The 21,865-nt window shown below is 31.9% G+C and overlaps 1 protein-coding gene across 4 annotated transcripts in view; it reads left to right on the top strand.

Annotated features, from left to right (window-relative positions):
• The window catches only part of ATP9B (ATPase phospholipid transporting 9B (putative)), a 448,624-nt gene that overhangs the window by 122,796 nt on the left and 303,963 nt on the right, over positions 1 to 21,865 (top strand). For all 4 annotated transcript variants that reach the window (XM_074273531.1, XM_074273522.1, XM_074273514.1 and 1 more), the window contains exon 7: positions 9,800 to 9,851. In XM_074273531.1, coding sequence (XP_074129632.1) covers positions 9,800 to 9,851 — 52 coding nt within the window. The remainder of the gene's footprint in view (positions 1 to 9,799; positions 9,852 to 21,865) is intronic.

The following is a 21,865-nucleotide window of genomic DNA, read 5'->3' as shown; positions in this document are numbered from 1 at the left end:
TGGTACATAGCATTCTACTTGAGAAAACTGTTATTTATCATATTGTAGTGCATTCTCTGTAACTTATAGTCATAAGAGAGTTGCACAAAGAGAATAAATGACTTGCCCTGGGTCACACAGCATATGTTTTATGTGGGACTTGAACTCATATCTTTCTGGCTTTGAGGCCATTTCTTTATCTGGAACAGGATGCTTCCTCATGATATGGAGCGAAGTACTTTGTACAGAATATGCATCTAATAAGTCGTTATTAAAGATATGAACAGTAGCTTTCCTGAGTATATTTCATAGTAATATTTGGAAAAACATGAAATAATTTTTTGTGACTAATGTTAGTTTGTTTGAGAAACTGAATATACTTGTAAAGTCTGTTGTAGAAATTTGTTAGTGTGGCACTGAGGAGCAAATGCAAACATTTAATAATATTAGTGCTAAATTGTTTTGTTTTAAAAATTTGGATAACTGAGTTTCACTAACAATTTTGTACTTAAATTTATGCAGTAATTTGTTTAAAAAAGCTTATATTTCACGATAAATGTTATGGTTGTCTTCATTTGCTAAATTAAATTTGTATCTCAGATTGCCTTTTTATTTTTTATTTTTTTAGTTTTGTTTTTTTTTTTTAAATATCCTGTTTTGTCAAATAAGATCACTGAAAGAACTAGTATACTTGGTTTCAAGTCTTGGAAACTGAACTCATTAGTTGTTGTGCCTCCATGGTCAAGCTTCTTAATCTCTTCCTTACCTGTTAAAATTAGTGCTATTATAATTTCATTCCCTATGTTAAAAGGGTTATTGTGATGAAAAAGTTTTTAAAACATTATATAAATGTGAATGATTCTTAACAATAGTAATCATTTACAAATAATTCATATAGATGGATGAGAAACTTTTGCTAATAAGAGTCTTTAAAAAAATTAAATTTACAAATAGCCATAAGGGTTTTGAAAAACATATGGTATATTTAAACAAACAGCTGGTTATATATTGCTATGTGAACTGAGGATAATATATAACATGAAGTGTTAAATAGATCACTGAACTAGGCTTTGGAAGATTTCTATTGGAGTCTCAGTTTGATTACTTTGTGACTTCACCTCTCATGAGCTGTTTACTTGTGTGGAAAAGGATAGAGTTAATATAGATAATATTTAAAATCACTTTGTGCACTCACCTTCCATAATCCTCTGATTCTAACTAATGGAAAAGGTGTTCTTTAGGACATTTATGAATAGAAAAGGAAATGGACTAATTATCTTTCAAGAATAAGAGGAAATAGATGTGTGAAATAGAATGTGAGTGATATGCTGGTTCCCTTAAGATGCTAGCTTAAAAAAAAAAAAAAAAAGCCTCCAGGGATTTTGGTATCTTCCCTATCATTTATTTTGTTTTAGTTTTAAATGTAGACTAGAATTGCTGGGAGGAAAAGTAATGAAGAAATTGGAATCTTTATCAGTGGAGTGCATACTAATGAAATAAACAATTTGTTTAATCAAATTATTTGTCATTTATATAAACTTAATGACAAGTCCCACTTGATATTTTGTTTAATAGAGTGGCTATTCTTAAATGAACTTTTCTGATGTAATGTTTTACACTGACTTTGTATTTCAATACTTTTAAATAAACTATATATCAAGGTGGAATCATTAATAGTAACTTTTGAAATTTTGCTGTTGGGTACAGGCCAGAATTTAAGTCAAGTATAATTAATTTTGGAATATTTACATTTAGGATAGAAGTAATTTTTTGAATATCATGAAAAAACCATTTTGAAAAAGTGCTTTAATAGATAAAAATCATGTCTTTATTTTATGTTTTTTATGGTGCTTTTAGTTTTCAAAGACTCATTTTGCATATTATGCATGCATATTATCTCATTTAATCACATATATTGCATATTATCTCATTTCACAAATATTATCTTATTTCACCTTATTAGGCCTCAGTTTCCTCATTTGTAAAATGAATCAATTGGTTTAGACAACTTTCAAGGTCCCTTGTAGTTATAGATTTATGATCCTATGAATATCTTATTGACCTCAGGTCACATACCAGAAAAGGAAAAGGTTATTAAAATCTGATCCTATTTTATTACAGCAACTGAGCTGATAAAGTACAAAAAGGACTGAACTAACTGTATCCCACAAAGTTTTGAATATTATATTATTGGTTGTTATTGTTTCTAATACAGTTATTAGTTTCCATGATTTGCTCTTTGACCAAATCATTTTAAGTCACCATTTTTTAGTCTATCTTTTGTTCATATTTTAGTCAGAGTCATTAGGTATATTTTAATCATCTATAAAGAGTCACATCACAGTTCCTGCTGTTGAGGTACTCAGAATCAAAAGGGTGAGACCATGAGAAGGTATTAGGGGTAGCTAGATGGTATAGTGGATAGAGCATAAGGCCCAAAGTCAAGAAAATCTCAGTTAAAATCTGACCTCCAAACACCTGGGCAAGTCACATAAGTTCTGCCATAGTTTCCTTATCTGCAGAATGGGGATAGTAAATCTATCTTATGGGATTGTTGTGAGGATTAAATGAAATAAGGTTTGTAAAATGCTTAGCTCAATGACTGTCACATAATAAATGCTGTATAAATGTTAACAATTATTATTATGTGCAAACAAGCTATGTACAAGACAAACAGGAAATTAGTAAGAGAAGGGAAGCACAAGAATTAAGAGAAACTTAGAGACTGCAATTTGAAGTTAGGATTTGAAAATGACTATGATTGAAATGAAAATAGTCACAGATGAGAAAGGAGGAAAGCATTTTAGGCATTATGGATAGCCAAAGAAAATGTTTGGAGCTGAGACATATAATGTTTGTGATTACCAAGGAGGAATGGGCCACTGGATCAAAAAGGATGTTTGGGATGGAGTTGGGGGAAGATGTGATGAGGAGAGTATAGGGCGTAAAAAGACTGGGGCCAAAGAGTCATAACTGACTTTGCATGCCAAACAGAAGATTTTGTGTTTTCTCCTGGAAGTGATGGGGAGACAGGAGAATTTAGTGAGGAGAGAGGGTGATGTGGTCAGATCTATACCTTAGGAAAATCACTCTGATTGAATAGAGGACAAACTAGAATGGAGAGAGGTTGCAGGAAGATCAACTGGGGGATATTGTAATAGTTCAAATAGTAATAGGCCATGATGAGTTCTTACACCAGGATGATGGCAATATTAGAGGAGAGAATAAGATTTTCAAAAAAGTGTGGTTAAGGTGAAATTGACACATCTTAGGAATGGATTGGACATAGAGGGTGAGAGTGAGGAGTCAAAAATGACTCCTAGATTGGGAGGCTGGGAGAATGGCAGTGACCTTGACAGTAATCCGGATCCTTGGAAGGAGCTCCAGTTTTAACAGTTGTGATTTGTTTAAAAACAAAACAAAACAAACAAACAAACAAAAAAACAATCCTGGATGAGATTTGGGTTAAAATTCTTCCTCTGATGCTTTTTTTGCGATTTAAGCAAGAAACTTTACCTTTCTGTTCTAAGTTAACTATTTTATGATTATAAGGTATAGACAGATTGTGGTTTATAATGGTGGAGAGCATCACCATATTGGCAAATGCTCATCTTCAAACACATTTATTAATATGTTATTTTGCATTAGAATTTGGGGGAGTAAGCTCCATTATGTTACTGATTCTGTATTATCTAAACTTTTGGCTCTCTTACTTCCTATCACAATATTCTGCTTAAAAAACATTTGTGGAATTAAATTAAATGTAATCTTTTACATTGTTTTTAGGTTTATATTTGATATTTTAAGAATTAATATTCATAATGAAACCACTTTTCCATTTTCTTCATTTCTTTCTAATGAAAGCATCCCATATCATTTCACTGTGAAAAAAAAGATCAGTCTACTCCAAATAGTCTTTCATTTTTTATTTGCATTTTGCACATTTTCGAATTGAAGATTCGAATTTAAGAATTTTGATTCAAAAAGCTCCCTATAGAACTTTAGGATTTTTGATAGAATAACATGAATTAATTGATCGAAAGAATTAAACAATGTAAGACAGTATCGTTTCTTATATTAATAGAGACTTTAAAATAACATGAAGTTTGATGATTAGATCTGGGAGCAAAGAATTCTGCTATTTTTGACCTTGGAGATTTCAATCCAAATCTTAGGAGTTCCATGCTAAATTCAGATCTCTATTCTAGATGCTACAGAAAATGGAATTGATGCTGCTTCAGCAATTTACTTCTGTTCTTGTTGTTCAGTTGTTTCAATTCTGATCAACTCTGAACCCATTTTGCGTTTTCTTGGCAAAAATACCTGGAGTGTTTTGCCATTTCCTTCTCCAGTTCATTTTGCAGATGATGAAACAGGCAAACAGGGTTAAATTATGTACCCAGTGCCAAACAGCTAGTATCTATCCAAAGCTGGATTTGAATTTAGGTCTTCTTGACTCTAAGCCCAGTGATTGCACCACCAAATATCATATTAAATGCTACAGATAGAGACAGAAATGAAGTAGTCTGAAACTTCATGGAGCTCATGTCTGCTTAGATATACTGTCATTTTGTTAGTTTGAGTGAATCATCTAAGCCAGGCTTTATTTCTTCCTAATTAATAATCCTACTTTTTGTATAAAATGCCATCAGATGAATAGAAATATTTTTCTCCATGTAATTAGCTAGCCTTTGAATTCTCTCTCTCTCTCTCTCTCTTTGTATATGTATATATGTAGATATAGATATATCTATATAATTCATTTTAAAATAAAAATATCTCTGTTAAAATGGGCATAAAATTCAGTTTGCTTTATCTTTAATTTTATGCTTTTTCCTTACTCATAAGATTCCAGTATTCCTCATAACTTGTAAGATTAATTATAAATTTTTTTAAGGATATGAAGTTCTTTTTAATTAGCCCATTCCTACCTTTTCAGTTATGTTCCACTAAAGAATTCCAACATTCTTTAGTCTAGACTTTTGCCTCAATAGTGAACACATAATAGTGTTCTATTTTTTGTCTCTCTACACTGACTTCTGGCTTCATTATTTAATTGAAACTGCCTTCACCAAAATTACCAGTGATTTCTTAGTTGCCACATCTCTTGGCCTTTTCTCAAACCTCTTACTTTTTTGGTGATTTTAAAATGTTTAACACTGTTATCTATTCCTCCTACTTTTTCCCCTATGGCTTTCATAACATTGTTTTCCTGATTTGTGTTCTTTGATTTTATTTGTCTAGTTTCTTCATCCATATCAGGCCCCATTGACTGAATGTCTGTGTTTTTGTTCTGGACCCCCTCTTTCTAACCTATTCCATTTCACTTGATGATCTTAATAAACACCCATGGATTCAGTTATTATCTCCATACATTGTAAGCTTTTACATCCAGTGCTAGTTTCTCTCTTCAGCTACCATTTCAATCACCACCTGCCTTTTGAAGTTAGAAAAAATAAAATTGAATTTTTGCCTCAGCCTCTCATTAGCTATGTGACTGAGAAAAGTTCCTTACTAATAAAATGGGACTAAAAACAGTAACTATTATAGAGGTTATTGCAAGGATCAGATGAGATTGCTTATAGAGATTTGCAAATCTTAAAACCCTGTATAAAGATGCTATTGTTGTCAGTAACTCAGTGATATCCCTTAGGCATCTCAGAGTCATTATGTACAAAACATAATTTATGTTTCCCTATAAACTCTTCCTTCTTCCCAATTTGCCTATAATTTTTGAAAGTGCATCATCTTTCCTAGTTTCCTTGGTTTACAATTTGTTTTCCTTAGTTCTCTCTCCATGTCCTCTCTCCTGACACATAGGCAATCTTTCAAATCTTATTTCTGCCTTCAGAACATTTCTCTTATTTTCTTCACTCTACTCAACCTTCAACAGTTCTTTCTTAGAGTATGTCTTTTCATCTAATTGGTTAAGGTGCCTACTACACTAATCTGTGGAGTATGGGCTCCCTTCCTGGAGGGCCTGGAGGTCAGCCAGTCAAAGACAGACAAACTGCCACAAGGCTTGCCAATGATGTATCTTGCATTCTCAAATCCAAAGTCACCAACTTCTCTGCTCCTCTTCCTGCCCCAAAGTGACTCTGGTCTGTTTCTCCTTCCCTTCCCCCCCTCTAATCCTTGCCTATGATTATCTGTATATACCAAACATTGAGTAAGTACCAAACAGTGAGAAGAGCCATTTATCCAAAACATATGCTAATAGCCATTGTCTCACATCAAATAAGTAATTAGCCTTAAGTGCTCTATTGTCTGATTCAAGTATACCTTTTCATAGTTTCAGTCCTTTACACTAATCCATCTTCTATTTTCCTAAAGTTTAGGTCTGACTATATCTTCTTACTCCACATACTCTAGAATCCAGTTATACTGACGTGCTTGTACCTTATGTGCTCTTTGTGTTTCATCTCTTTACCTTTGGAGAAGATGACCTCTATGCTTGGAAAACTTTTTCTCCTCGCACTTTTGGAATCCTGATTTCTTTCAAAACTTAGCTTTAATTCTTCCTTCAATATGTAAAATATCTTTCTCATTCCCTCTCAACTTCTAGTGCCTTCCCTATTCAAATGACTTTCCAAAATCCATGAATATATCTTATATGTCCCTGATTAACTGTTTTATCTCTGTTGCATCTCAAACCATGTATATCTTGAAAATATTATTAAAAGAACTTTTTTGAGGTTCTGTGCCCATTTCTTAGCACATGGTAAGCACTTTAAAAAATGCATATTGATTGACAATTCTGCTTTTCCATTATGGTCTTTCTCTCCCAGAGAAAGATTTCTGCTTGTTGAAATTTTACCTTATCTTTCAGTGTGCAGATCAAATAATGATTTTTGTGTGTGTGAATCATTTTTGATCTCTGCTATGACTCCCCAGAAGTTTTTATTTCTCTTGACAACTGCACCCCTAAACTCCATCTCCTTCATTTTGCTTCATGTTATAGTTTCACTATTACTGTTTTTATTCTTACCTCTCTTTAACTTTTCTTAGTGGCTTGATCATAATTAGGCCTCAATAAAAAACTGCTGAATAAACAATACAAACGAAATAGAAGCTTTGTAACCTGAGAAGCCTTTGTACCCAGTCTAACCTCATGCCTCAAACCATATTCATCTGCAAATACTTTTAAAGCACAATTCAGCAATTAATATTTCCTAATGACATGTTAATGAGGGAAAGGAAAGGGTGAACCCTGTTTGTCGGCGTATAGATAGTAAGATAATCCCATGAGGCGCAGTGTCCCCTGTAAATGAATTTAAAGGCCCAAAAACCTAGATTGATAAATAAAAGGTTTATTGTAGGAATTTGGAAGTAAAGTTCACTTAGAAAGACTCCAGGGCCAAAGGTGGCCACTGGGTGGGCAGGAACCCTTACATCGCTGGAAGGATACCTTGTATTGGGGGGGAAGGGCTCCTGCAAAGAGAGAGCTCCAGTCTTGGCTCTTTTATACCTGAAAGGAGATGGGCAGTACCCCAAGTTTTTGGCGGGATTTTCAGTTAGCTCAGATCAGGTGGGGGCTGGGGGAAGCTGAGCAGATAGTGGGGGCTGGGCCCGGATATTCAAAAGGGTACTTTTGACTACAATCTGTGAATCAAGGTCAGCCATGGGGGTTGGGCAGTCAGAAAGGAATCTTAAAGGGATCTCAACCCCTATCAATGTCACTAAAAGTTAAATTGTTTTTAGTATGTTGTAAGAAGGAAATATCTACTATTTTAGGGAGAGTTACATTTAAAATTAAAATCACATGCTTTTGCTTAATCTTAAATTGTGTGGTATATAAAATATACTTATATATATATTCTTTTGTCAAGAGAAATAAAAACTTCTGGGGAGTCATAGCAGAGATCAAAAATGATTCACACACACACACACACACATACACAAAAATATGGAGCATCTTATTCCTTGAAAATAGATAATCAAAGCACATGTGTATGTGTATGTGTATGTATGTATGTGTGTGCGTTTACATGTGTATGTGTTTGTATATGTATATACACATAATCCATCCATATATATCAATATGGTACAAACTTTACCATTAGCCGTGTAATGAAAGTATTGGAGAAACTTGTAGAATATTTTGGTCTATCCTTAGTTTTAGTGAATTGCTTAAGATAGATAAAAGATTTAGTTGTTTAGGTGTCTTACTGCTTTTCAGATTCATTAAATGTGCAGCCATGTGCTTCATTTGAAGAAATTGCCAGAGACAATCTGTCAAAGCTGATTTTTTTTCCTCCCAAGTTTTCAATTGCTATAACTTTCAACTTTTCCTTAGATCCCCATAGTTTGTTGATTTTGTTTTTATTTTTCTTCTGTTAACATTAATTGTATTTCCTCTATTCTTGCATTTAAGAAATTATAGTTTATATTTTTGTAAGATAAGAAATTTACCTTTTTAAATAAATCAGTGCTGGAAAATGTATTAGCTCATAATGATAATAATAAAAAAAACACTGAATATGTTCAGAATCCACTACTTAATCTAACTATAAAATTGGGAAATTTTTACTAGTCAATTACACTGTTTTTGTTCTCACAACATCTTTACCAAAATAAGTATATACTTCAGTAATAAATTTTATTTTAAAGTGTTTGTGAGCTATTGATTTTTATAAGCAAGAAAAAAATTAGAAAATGAAAATTAGAGTTTTGGAATTGCTTCTTTAACTATTGGCTTTTTTTTTTTTAATCCTTTAACATTAAGTTTGTTTCTATTTTCACAATATTTGGTTGAAAACTTTCTTGATAGTAATGGCATTTCTTATGTAGCTCATAAAAGCATATTGATACCACTAGTATTAATAACTGTGGAACAACAAATAACACTGCAATATAATGTTTTGTGCTTTTAGAATGCACATATTACTTTACTTTATTTTCATATTAATCCAGTGAGATAGATAATGCATAATTAAATGCAATTTATTCCTCAGGTGAGGAAACTGAGACTTAGTGAAGTGACACTTGACCAAAGTCACTTAGTAGTAAGGTATACAGTGCAGGCTCAAACACAGGGTTTATAAGTAAAAATTCAATGCTCTTTCCTCAAACCATGCTTCTTTAATAGACAACTAACTTGGTGCAACTTCTTAAGAAAAACTATTGAGGGAAGAAGGTTTCAGAGAAGTGTTTTGAAAATATTAGCTTGTTAATATTGCAATGTGATCAGACTACCAATTAGACCGCCCTGATATGTTTTAACATCACAAAGTATTAAATTATTTAAAATAATCATAACTATATCTTAGGTTCCAATTTTACATTAAAATTCCAAATGTCATATAATCAATTTTTGACATTGAGATATTCTAGCATTTATCAGAAGAAACTTTTTTGATAAAGGAAAATGTCTACACGTAGAGCTACAAAAGGCTTTTGCCATGTTCATATTCCATAAATAATGTCTTTTTAGTAATATGTCTCATATTGAGAGTAAACATATTTTAAAATTTAAAAATATTTAGCATGTCAATATATACAGTAAATACTAGTTTGGGTTTCTAGTATTTTGATATATTCACATTACAGTAAGAAATGGCTTTTTTTTCTCTCTGTATTCTTATTTTTTTTGGCTATTCTATGCTGAATTCAGAATAATTTATTTTCCTCCCCATATGGTTGTAACAATGGGAATTTTTGTAATTCTGAAGTCAGATGTTATTTTATAAGACTATCTGAAAATCTATTTTGAATTCTATAATTTAAAATATATATTATAATTTTAAGTATAAATTAACATAAATGTTATTTGCATACGAATAAATTATAAATAACTCACTTTTTCCCATTTTCTTTATAGAATCAAAGAATTCCATCTGATATGGTCTTTCTCAGGACTTCAGAAAAAACAGGTATTACAAGAGGATTTGGTTTAATTAATTAGTTTTTAAAAAATTCTTTCTAAAAGTTTAATTTTTACTTTTCGAAATAAAAATCCTATAGCAGTTTTTTAAATCTCTTCTTTCTGAGCCAATTTATAGAAGAGAATGAGATTGCTTATTTTCTCCTTCATCTGTCCTGCCCCTACCTTTATGTCTTGTATTTTGATTTTTGGTGGCTTCTAAAACTTAAAATGACAAAGACATGGCGCTGTTGAAAATATTCAAAGAAAAGAGTACTACAGATACTCAAGGTATTTCAGCAGCATCCTTGGGCAAAATATATTGTATCCTATGGTGACTACTCTGAAGAAGAGACAGTTACACTTTGGGATATGTGTATTCTAGTACATTTGCTTAAAGAATCTATGATTTTACTTCTGTTACACTGTGAAGGAATAAGATATTGATATAATTTGGATTTATTTTGTCAATATAACAATTCTTTTTTTTAAAATTAATTTTATAATTATAACTTTTTTTTGACAGTACATATGTATAGGTAATTTTTTTTTTTTTTAAACAACATTATCCCTTGTACTCCCTTCTGTTCCGAATTTTTCCCCTCCTTCCCTCCACCCCCTCCCCTAGATGGCAGGCATTCCATACATATTAAATATCTTATAGTATATCCTAGGTACGATATATATGTGCAGAACCAAATTTTATTGTTGTTGTTGTTGCAAAGGAAGAATTGTATTCAGAAGGTAAAAGTAATCTGGGAAGAAAAACAAAAAAAAAATGCTCACAGTTTACACTCATTTCCCAGTGTTCCTTTTCTGGGTGTAGCTGATTCTGCCCATCATTAATCAATTGGAATTGGATTAGCTCTTCTCTATGTTGAAGATATCCACTTCCATCAGAATACATCCTCAAAAAGTATCATTGTTGAAGTGTACAGTGATCTCCTGGTTCTGCTCATTTCACTCAGCATCAGTTGATGTAAGTCTCTCCAAGCCTCTCTGTATTCCTCCTGTTGGTCATTTCTTACAGAACAATAATATTCCATAACATTCATATACCATAATTTACCCAACCATTCTCCAATTGATGGACATCCATTCATTTTCCAGTTTCTAGCCACTACAAAAAGGGCTGCCACAAACATTTTGGCACATACAGGTTCCTTTCCCTTCTTTAGTATTTCCTTGGGATATAAGCCCAGTAGTAGCACTGCTGGGTCAAAGGGTATGCACAGTTTGATAACTTTTTGGGCATAATTCCAGATTGCTCTCCAGAATGGTTGGATTCTTTCACAACTCCACTAACAATGCATCAGTGTCCCAGTTTTCCCACAGCCCCTCCAGCATTGATCATTATTTGTTCCTGTCATCTTAGCCAATCTGACAGGTGTGTAGTGGTATCTCAGAGTTGTCTTAATTTGCATTTCTCAATATAACAATTCTAATAAAATTAATGTATTTCATTGCATATGTAAATAGAATATACTTAACAGAATGACATAATTGAATTTTCATTAAAGATTGAAAAGTTATATCATTCAAAATCACTGCAATCATTTTATAGTAGGTGTAGTCATTAAATCAGTACTGTGTGCCAGACACTTGTTAAGCAATGGGAATATAAGGAAAGGCAAAAGATAGTTCTTGCTTTTGAAGAGCTAGAAATCTAATGGGAGAGACAGGTTGCAAACAAATAGATACGAATAAATAATCAGTAGAGAAAAAGAACTAGAATTTAAAAAAGGATTAAGAAAGGCTTCCCATTAAAATATGGGATTTTAGTTGGGCCTTGAAAGAAGAAATCAGAAGGTAAAGATTAGAAAGGAGACCATTCCAGAAATAGGGACAGGCCAAAAACCAAGAAATGAAGTGTTTTCTTTGTTAACAACAAAGAATTGGAGAGATGTTGGAAGAGGGAGGGTAGAAGAGGATAGTGTAAGCTATAAGAAAGGACAGGGAAGGGGAAAGTAGGTTGTGAAGAACTTTGAACTTAAGCAAAGAATTTTGTATTTGCTCCTGGAGATGATAAAAGCCACTAGAGTTTATTGAGCAAGGAGAACAATATGGTCATGTCCTTGATTTAGGAAAATCATTTTGATAGATGAATAGAAAATGAATTGTAATGGGAAGAAATTTGTGGCAGGCAGACCAGTTAGCAAGTTATTGTAGTAATTTTGGCATGAGGTGATGAAGGTATTAGCCGGGGTAGCAGAATCAGAGGAGAGAAATTCTCAGGATATATTCAAGAGATGTTCCAAAGGTAAAATCTACAGATCTAGGCAGCAGATTTGATAGAGGAGGGTAAGAGATGTAAGGGATTTGGATGATATCTAGATTGCGAGTCTAGAGGACTGGGAAGGTAATAGTGGTCTCAACAGTAATAGAAAACTTTGGATTGAAAAGGGAAATATTTAGGAGGAAAGGTAATGAGTTCAGTTTTGTATTTTATTGAGTTGAAGATTTTTACTGGACAATTAATGGAAAGTAAGGATCAAGTGAGCATTTTTCTGAGATCAAGGAGAGACATGGACAGACTTATAAGCAATAAGGAAATAGAGTGGGAAAGAGTTTGAGCATAAATGAGAGAATGGGGATGATAGTAGGTGTTATATACTGAAAGAAATGAGATACACTCAGGATCTGTGCAGTCCTGACAATACACATGAAATTATTATTTTGATGAAGTCTTTTTAATGAGCCTTTATTTTGTTGATGTTAGTTTCTTATTAGATGTGCTATACAGGCTCTTTTTATGGTGGCAAAGAAATGGAAATTGTGGGTATGCCCATCACTTGAGGAATGGCAAGTAAATTGTGGTATATGATTATAATTCAGTACTATTATAAGAAATGATGAACAAGCAGATTTCAGAAAAACCTGGAAGGACTTGCATGAACTGATGCTGAGTAAAGTGAGCAGAACCAGAAAAACATTATACAAATCAGTGATTTGAGGTAATTCCAATAGACTTGTAATTGAAAATACCATCCACATCAAGACAAAAAACTATGGAATCTGAATGCAAAAGCAAAGCACACGATTAAAAAAAAATTTCTGTTTATTAAAAGAAAAACAGAATAGAAATAAAAAAGATAGATAGAAAAAGAGAACAGAACAGAACAGAACATTATCATGTACCCAGCAGAACATCAGGGAGTATTCACAATGTATAACAATAAATTTCCAGTTCAAGAAAGAATAATTAATAATAGAAGATGAGAGTCATGAGGACTCATGAGAGTCCATCTTTTCTTTGCTTTCTTGTAGATGGTCCTTTTGTTCTGTGTTGCATACTTTTTTTACTTTACTTTTTCCCCCTTCATTCTCTCCTCCTACTCCAAGCAAGCTACAGTTAAGCACAGATATATTTATGTAGATAGATAGATAGATAGATAGATAGATAGATAGATAGATAGATACATGCATACATACATTGATATATACACACATATTCACAGACCCACAATATACAAATATGTATATATGGCCACACATAGAGCAACTTGGATACATATTTTGATAAACTCAGACATATACATGCATTAGCCCATGTATAAACATGCATCTTAAATGATATTAGTGTGCTTGACATATAATGTAGATTTGTCTCTTGATTGAATCTTTAAGTTTGACTTTGTTTAAAATCAAAGATTACTAGTCCTACTTTTTTTTTTCCTAATAAATTTTACTCCTGAGCCTTGTTATATTGTTTATATATATTTCTTCTTTCCTATCCCTGCTTAACTCTTTCACTTTGATTCTGTCCCTTAACTTGCCTTGCTATTATTTAACCTTCCACCAACTCATGGATCCCTCTCTTTTCTTCTTCCCCTACCCTGTGATTCCCCCTCTGCACATTCTTTCCCCTTTATTTCTTTATAGATTTTGGAGGGTGGTTTAAATGGTACTGTTTAAGTAAAGCTCTTTGTCTTACTGGCTACAATTTGAAGTCTCATTTTTAGTTCCTAAGTGTAGTGCTATAAAAATGAAGTGTAATTGTCTTAGTAAATTAAAAAGTATCTGCCAATTACTACTAGAAAATTTTAAGTGATGACACAAATTCTGACCCTTGGGAAACAAATGTGTTTTCACCTAAGTAGGCAATTTAAAATGCCATAGTCTAGAAAAGAAGACAAAAATCAAGAATCTATTGTATACTTTTTTGCTTTTTACAATGTTTCACTACATGTAGTAAACCTTTAAAAATAATAATTACATATAAAGAAAATGATTTGGTGAGTTCATGGTGAATAACCACAGATGTAATTACTGTAGCTATTAAGATGCAATTTTCTATATCTTTCACAAAGAATGAATTAGAGTGAGATGTATCGACTAAATCATTCCTGTGCTTTGATACAGAATTACAATATCATCCATGCCAGAATTTTACTAAATTATTAAGAAAAAAACATATAAAATATATGCATTAGTTTTACTAAAAACAAGAACCAAGATACTTTTCTTAGATTCAGTTCTAGTATGCAAAGGTCCTACGACTAAAAGTAGGTGCTACATATTACTCAAGTCATTTAAAGTCAGCGAACATTCATTAAATTCTTAGTTTAGTATTATTTCTTTAAGTAATTAGCTGTGTGAGTTGTCAAATTTCTCTTTTTTTCCCCCTATCTTTAAAATGAAGATGATGATTTATTAATAGTAAAGATTTTGTACCTATCATATCACAGATGATGCATATAATATATTCCATATAAGAATTAAGAAAATATTTAAAAGGAAATAAATTTGATGTTTTTCTTATGTAAGTCTTCCTTAATTTTTTCCCTTCTGAGGAAATTTGCAATTAAGCAATATATTGCTTTCCTATCACTTCCCACGATTATCCCATACTTCAAACATTAAGGCTTGTGATGTACCACTCTGATTTCCATTGTAGAAGTCTGTTTCTTCAGTATATGGTTTTTTACATAAGATTTCTATTTTTCTTAACTTCTTCTAGTTCATCATGTTGATGATGTTTTAAATGTAGGATTTTTATTTATGAAGTTTATCTATTAGTATTTGTACTTAAAACAAGAAGAATTGTACATTATTGTAAAAAAAAGTTTTCATAATAGCAGTTTTCTATCAGATTCTTCATCATGATATGGAGGTGACTGCTGTTCTCAATATACTCTAATAATAATTTATGTTTCTTGGGGGTTTCTATCATGGTGGAAAGTATGGTCCTGTTGACAATTTTTTGATTATCTGCTTAACTATGTATAAAAAGGTCTGTCATTCACAAGCTACTCACTAAGTATATAAATTTTTGTCTGTGGAAATCCATTAAACCTTGTGGTTATTTGAACTTTCATCTTTAAGTCTTTACTGTTATCTTTTTACATATTGCATCCCTCTTTTTCTTCTCTCCCATTTTCCCCTCCTTCCTTCCTATTTCATCTCACCTTCTACATGGAAGTCTTTCTCAATATCTTTTAGTTTGGATGCCTTCTTTTTTATAATTATTTCCTATTTATCATATATATAGCTTGTTTGTACATATTTTTGCTTATTTTCTCCTCCATAAGATTGTGTGTTCTTCTAGGACAGGGGCTGCTATCATTTTGCTTTTTTTTGTATTCCTAGTACTTAGCACATATTTAATAAATGCTTATTGACTGACTGCTGACTGACATATTGTCTCTCATTTGTCTTAAAACTAGGGACGTTTTTGCCCTTTTATGGAAGGAATGGAATGATTGTTCCTGGTTTCTGATACATATTAAGAAATAGCTAGTTTGTGGATTGATGAAATTTTAAAGCAAAAATAGGAAATTCATTGTTATGTATTCAATATGTATTTCCCTTCTACTTCTGTGATAATGATGACCTAGTGCTATAGAACAAACACAGAGAAAATTCTGAAATAGTGCTGACTAGGTCTATTACTAACTTTAGTTACATAATCTCGACTGGGCTCCCATTGTGACAAGATGATCTTTTTTTAACCTTCCTAATCAATTTATTATTCTAAACTTTTTTATTCCTCAGATGTCCCATGGCTTCTCTTCCTTGTTTCTTCTCAGCTGAGAATGTTGCTTTATATTTCAATGAAAAAAATTGAGACCGTTTCCCCAAAGCTTCCTCTTCTTCCATCTTCCTCATTTCACATCTTTCAGATGTCTTCCTCCACTAGCTTCTCTTTCTGCCTATCTCCAGTGAAGATATGTCCTTTTGCCTTGCAAATTCTTTTTGTTTATAATTCTCATTTCTTCCCTTAATTTTTTTTCTACTTCTCTTACTTGGTTAAAATTATTTTTTAGTTCTTCCAAGTTGACTTTTTGGACCTGAGGCCAATACGTATTCCTCTTTGAGGCTTTACATATAGGCATTTTGATAATGTTGTCCTCTTCTGAGTTTGTGTTTTTGTCTTTCCTGTAGTCATAGTAGTTTTCTGTGTTCAGGACTCCTTTTTGGTTTTTGCTTTTCTTTAAAGTTGGACTCTGCTCCTGAAGAGTGGGGCACTATCCTGAGCTTCTTGCACTGGGAGCCAGAGGCCTGGTTACTGGCCTTTTTCTTTGGAGTGTCTACACCTGGTGTTTTGTCTATTGTGCTGGTATGGCTTGGCATAGTTTGGCCTGTTGTATCTTGCTTTCTGGGGCTGTTAGTCTACTGCACTGGAAATGCAGGCCTCGTATCTTGCCAGAACAGCAAGACCTTTGATGCCAATCTGTGCTGTGATTTAAGATCTTCCTGCCTGCACTGAGTTACACTCTCTTCTACTCAAGTGAGACAGATCATTCCTGAAATCCTTCTAAATTATCTTGGATTGAAAAATTGTTTCACTTTATCATTTCTTTCTTTCTTTTCTTTCCTTTTTCTTTTTTTTTTTTTTGTTTTTTTTTTTTTTTTGGATTCTTCTCTCCAGAATTCTTTTAGAGGCTTGATTCAATATTGTTTTCTGAGGGAAATTGGAGAGAGCTCAGTTTACTTCCGGCCTTCTGTTTCCATCTTCCTGGATTAAGATCTGAAATTTTTTAATTGACCTTGATACAAATGTGGAATTTTGGAATGGGGTGAGCTTAAGGAGGAGGAGATCATGGGTTCTTTTTTATTCATATTGAATTTAGGATACCTATGTGATATGAACTTTAAAATATCTAATAGGTAATTGATAAAGTAAAGCCAGTTATCAGGAGAGAGAAATTTATTGAGGGAAGAAATTGTGTTATTCTATAAGTCATCTACAGAGATAATAATTGAACTAAAATGAGTTGATAAGATCACAGAGAGAGAAAAGGGACTAAGAAAGACATACATTTGCACACTTTGGTGGATGTGAGGTAAAATATTCCTATATTTTGTAAAATTTCTCAAAGGAGAGAGATGAAACAATGACTTATTAATGATGTATGAATTTTTTCTGAGTCAGTTTCCTATGTTTAGCAAGACCACTAGTTATAGCAAAGATAAAAATCAGCAATAAATTAGAAGGAAAAAAAATGTGAAGACTACCTAGTCAGACCATTTAATAAACTATTGTTGCTTCTGAATTTGGAGATGGATAAAGAATAGAATGTTGAAGTGGCTATCACCATTTCTTGTGTATACGAGTCATTTGCAAAAACTATGACAAAATAAGAAAAAAACAACAATAAATATTCTTTTTGCCAATCGTTGAAAAAATTACAGCCAAAGAAAAGAATAAAAGCAAGATTACCTTAAAAATTAGCAAGGTTCAAGTAGAGAACAACATATTTCTGGCAAACTTGGAGAGAGGCCCTTTCTTCTATTTATCTTCTCAACTTTTTGTCATATATTCTATCCCACCAACTCTCAGTCAGTTAAGGGGCAGTTCTTTTGTACCTGATACTATATTAATTACTGGCCATGCAAAAAAAAGGAAAAAATCATGCCATGCAAAAAAAAAGGAAAACAATTTCATCTCTTAAGGAGCTTAAATATTAATGGAGGGAGCTAACACATAAAAAAGGAAATAAAAAGTTGATGGGTAGAGGAGGGGGAGATATTTGTGCATTATGACAAAGTATAGAGAATCAGAAGCCAGAAGAATAATTCAGGATGACTCATCTGAATGCTTTCTCAAAATAGAAATTCTAAGAGAAAATCACCAATGCCACAAAAATGTGGAGAAGAATATTTCAAGATGAGAGAACTGAGACAAATCTGGAGAGTACAAAGAGGAGTTAAGACATGAATGTGATATCAAGATATGATTTTAAATTGCCAGCTTAGCTAAAAATGCATGATCTCATGAGGAGATCATTTTATACTTATATAAAATAGGTATGCAAATCAAACATTTTACTGATTAGTATGAGTATAGACTATCTTTTTTGCCTTTTCTTCTCAGTGCTTCACGCATAGTAGTAGACTCTTAAAAATGTTTACTTATTTGCTGACTAAAAGGTAAAAATAGTGTAGTAAAGAGAAAAATATAGTCAATATTGAAGAGAAGATTGACTAATTGCTCAAATTTGATAGTGCTTAGTGTTTAACAATAATTTGCTTAAAAGCAAAAGATTTGTTAAATCATTTCTTTTTTATAAATTTTGTTTTAATTTTTCAAAATATATACAAAGATAGTTTTCAACATTTATCATTGCAGAACCTTGTGTTCCAAATTTTTCTCCCAAATCCTACTTCTCCTAGACAGCATGAATTCCTATATAGGTTAAACATGTGTAATTTTTCTAAATTTCCACATTTAACATGCTACACAAGAAAAATCAAAAGAAAAAGGGGAAAAAATGAGAAGGAAAAAAATAAGCAAGCAAATAACAATAAAAAGGTAAAAATACCATCTTGTTATCCACATTTAGTCTCCATAGTCTTCTCTCTGGATACAGATGGCTTTCTCCATCACAAATCTATTGGAATTGGCCTGAATCACTTCATTGTTGAAAAGAGCCACGTCCATCACAGTTAATCATCACATAAATCATCTTATTTCTTTGTATAATGTTCTCTTGGTTCTACTCTCTTCACTTAGTATCAATTCATGTAAGTCTTTCTAGGCTTTTCTGAAATCATCCTATGGATCATTTCTTATAGAACAATAATATTCCATGATAATATATATACCATAAGTTATTCAGCCATTGCCCAATTGATGAGTATCTACTCAGTTCCTTGCCACTACAAAAAAGCCTGCTATAAACGTTTTTGCACATGTGGGTCCTTTTCCATTTTTTATGATCTTTTTGGGATACAGACTTAAGAGACACACTGATGGACCAAAAGGTATATGCATTTTGATAGCCCTTTGTGCATAGCTTCAGATTGCTTTCTAGATTGGTTTGATCAGTTCACAACTCCACCAACAATGTATTAGTGTCTCAGTTTTTCCACATCCTCTCCAACATTTGTCATTTTCTTTTCCTGTTATGTTAGCCAATCTGAGAGGTGTAAAGTAGTATCTTAATAGTTGGCTTTAGTTTGCATTTCTTTAATCATTAGCAGTTAAATCATTTAAAACTGGATGCTACAAAGTAATGGGACAGCAGCCACTATTTTTTTTTTTTGCATAGTCTGTGAATTTTTTTTGTTTTTGTTTAAAAACTATATATATATATATATATATACACACACACACACATACACACACACACACACACACACACACACACACACACACACACACACACACACACATATATATATATATATATGTATATATATATATGTGTGACTCACATGGTCTTCAAAAATTTATCAAATTCAAGGCAGATATATTCCATTTGACTGGGACTTTCTGTGTTCCTGGATGACAAAGACTCAATGGGACCAAACCCAATTAGATATCAGGGTTAGCTTTCTTTTTCTTTTTTTTTTTTTTTAACTAACTAATACTTTAACATAGAAGAGAAGAATGAGGTATCTAGTCCTACCCTCTATTGGGAGTTAAGCATTAAGAAAAGCATCAGTTTCCAACAGCAGTTTTATCTTTTAGGGAAAGCTAATCTCAACCACAGAATGGTGAAGGAGAAACTTGGTTCTATCTCAGGTTGGGAAAAAGGGTAAATGCTGGTTAATATTAGCCCTATCACAAAGAGAGACTTGACAATCTGTTCAATATCAGAAGTCAGACCAAAACTAAGTAATGGGTAGAATCTGCTCAGTTTAAGCTTGATGCTTGGAAAAATTTTTTTAATGATTAGAACTGTCCAAAAAGAAGAGGGCTTGCCTGAGGATCTGATAGCGTCCTCCCTTTTGAAAGTTTCAAAACAAAGGCTGGATAATTCTTTGTCAGGCATATTAAAATGATGCTTCCTTTGTGTGTGCATTGCATTAGATTAAAGCTTCTTAAACTTTTCCCAATCGCAATCCATTTTTGCCTGAGAAACTTTTACATAACTCTAGGTTTATACTTATATAAAATAGGTATGCAAATCAAACATTTTACTGATTATAAAAATTTTGCAACTTCTATATTCTATTGTGAGATTCCATATTAGGTTGCAACCCACAATTTAAGAAGCTGGATATTAGATGACCTCAGGTCTCCTCCAAGTCTTAAATTATGTTTTCCCTTGTATCAATAGTTTATAGATTAATATTTAATTTGAGAATTTTTATGATTTAATATATTTAGTGTATAGTGTCTAATCCTTAAGATTCAAAAATCTTTCTTTAAATTTAATCTACATAAAAGAAAAATTATTTTTCATTCCAGATGTATTCTTCACTTTAAAAGTATTCAAAATAGGGTTAGAGTCTACATTTCATGTTAAATATTTTGTACAAAATTTTACATTTACTACTTACTTCATTAATTATCATAATTTAATTGCCATTCTATTTCCTAAATTTTAAAAGGTAGATTACTTGAGGCTCTATATAACAAAAGAATATTTCACATGAATTTAGTGAATAAATTAATCAGAAACAATGCAATTTTTTTTAAAAAGTGTTTTTCTTAATTCTTTAGAACATTTTATTCTTGTGTACAATTTTATCTTTCAGTTGTTTGAAATAGGTATTTCTATGACTTAGTATATCATCTATAATAGGTGCTGATTAATCTTTGAATTTAAAGAAGGAATGCTACTAAATGTTCTACAAAATAAAATATACTGAAGAATTTAAATATCTTTCAATTAAAAAGTTATTAACTAATCATATCCCTAAGAAAGAAAATAACACATAAACTGTACTACTAATTAAATAATTGAAAGAGACTTTTTTTGTTACTTAAATCCTAATTTTACAGAAGGAGAAAGTTCAAAGGGTTAAAGTGTCTGATATGAACTCACTGATCTAGTTCCATTTGAACCCCAACTCCTTTACTTTCCAGCTCTGTGCATTTGTTCTATTACTGTATTCTACTGGTTTATAAAAACCAAAGTACACAATAGAACATCATCATTAGCACACCATAATTTTAAATGAATGAGAAATCTTTATTTCATTTTTTTATGTCAATAACAAACTCTTTTAAAATAATATCAAAATACAAAGAAGACATTTCTGCCACCCTTTTGCCCTTTAATTCTTATTTGTCTTGTATTTCTTAATATATGTTAAAGGCAAAATTACTTCTCCTACTGTTTTGCTGTATGATCTCATTCATAACTTCCTGGCTTTCTGTTTCCTTTTTTTCACAATTTTATCTGAAAGTGGTTAAACAGAAATTAGAAATCATTCAATGGCTACTTTTTACATTTTTATGATGGACCAAGGAATTTTCAGATATCAAATTTGAAAGATAGAATGATTACTGTGAGATAACACTCGCTTTAGTAATTAAATTCCTTAAAATTTTTCCCCTTAGAGACCTACTTTTTTTTTGTATACTCTCTGCTTGATGAAAACTTAAAATAAGAATTAGTGTATCTTTTGATCTTTTTACATATTCACAGAGTTCTGTCACTACCATAATTGAGTAAAAATTTAATAGAATGAATATTATAAAAAGTTCTGTAGTTTAATTAGCTGTCATTTTAACTAATGTCCTAAATATATGCAGTTTGATTAAGTTTGGTTAAAAACTGCTATATTCTTTTTAATATAGAATTTTGATGAGTTCAGTAGTATCATATTGACTATATATGAATAACA

The sequence above is a fragment of the Sminthopsis crassicaudata genome, chromosome 1 (genome assembly GCF_048593235.1).
Source record: "Sminthopsis crassicaudata isolate SCR6 chromosome 1, ASM4859323v1, whole genome shotgun sequence".
Lineage (NCBI taxonomy): Eukaryota > Metazoa > Chordata > Mammalia > Dasyuromorphia > Dasyuridae > Sminthopsis > Sminthopsis crassicaudata.
Note: the sequence above shows the minus strand (reverse complement) of the source record. Positions and strands in the feature narration are given on the sequence as shown.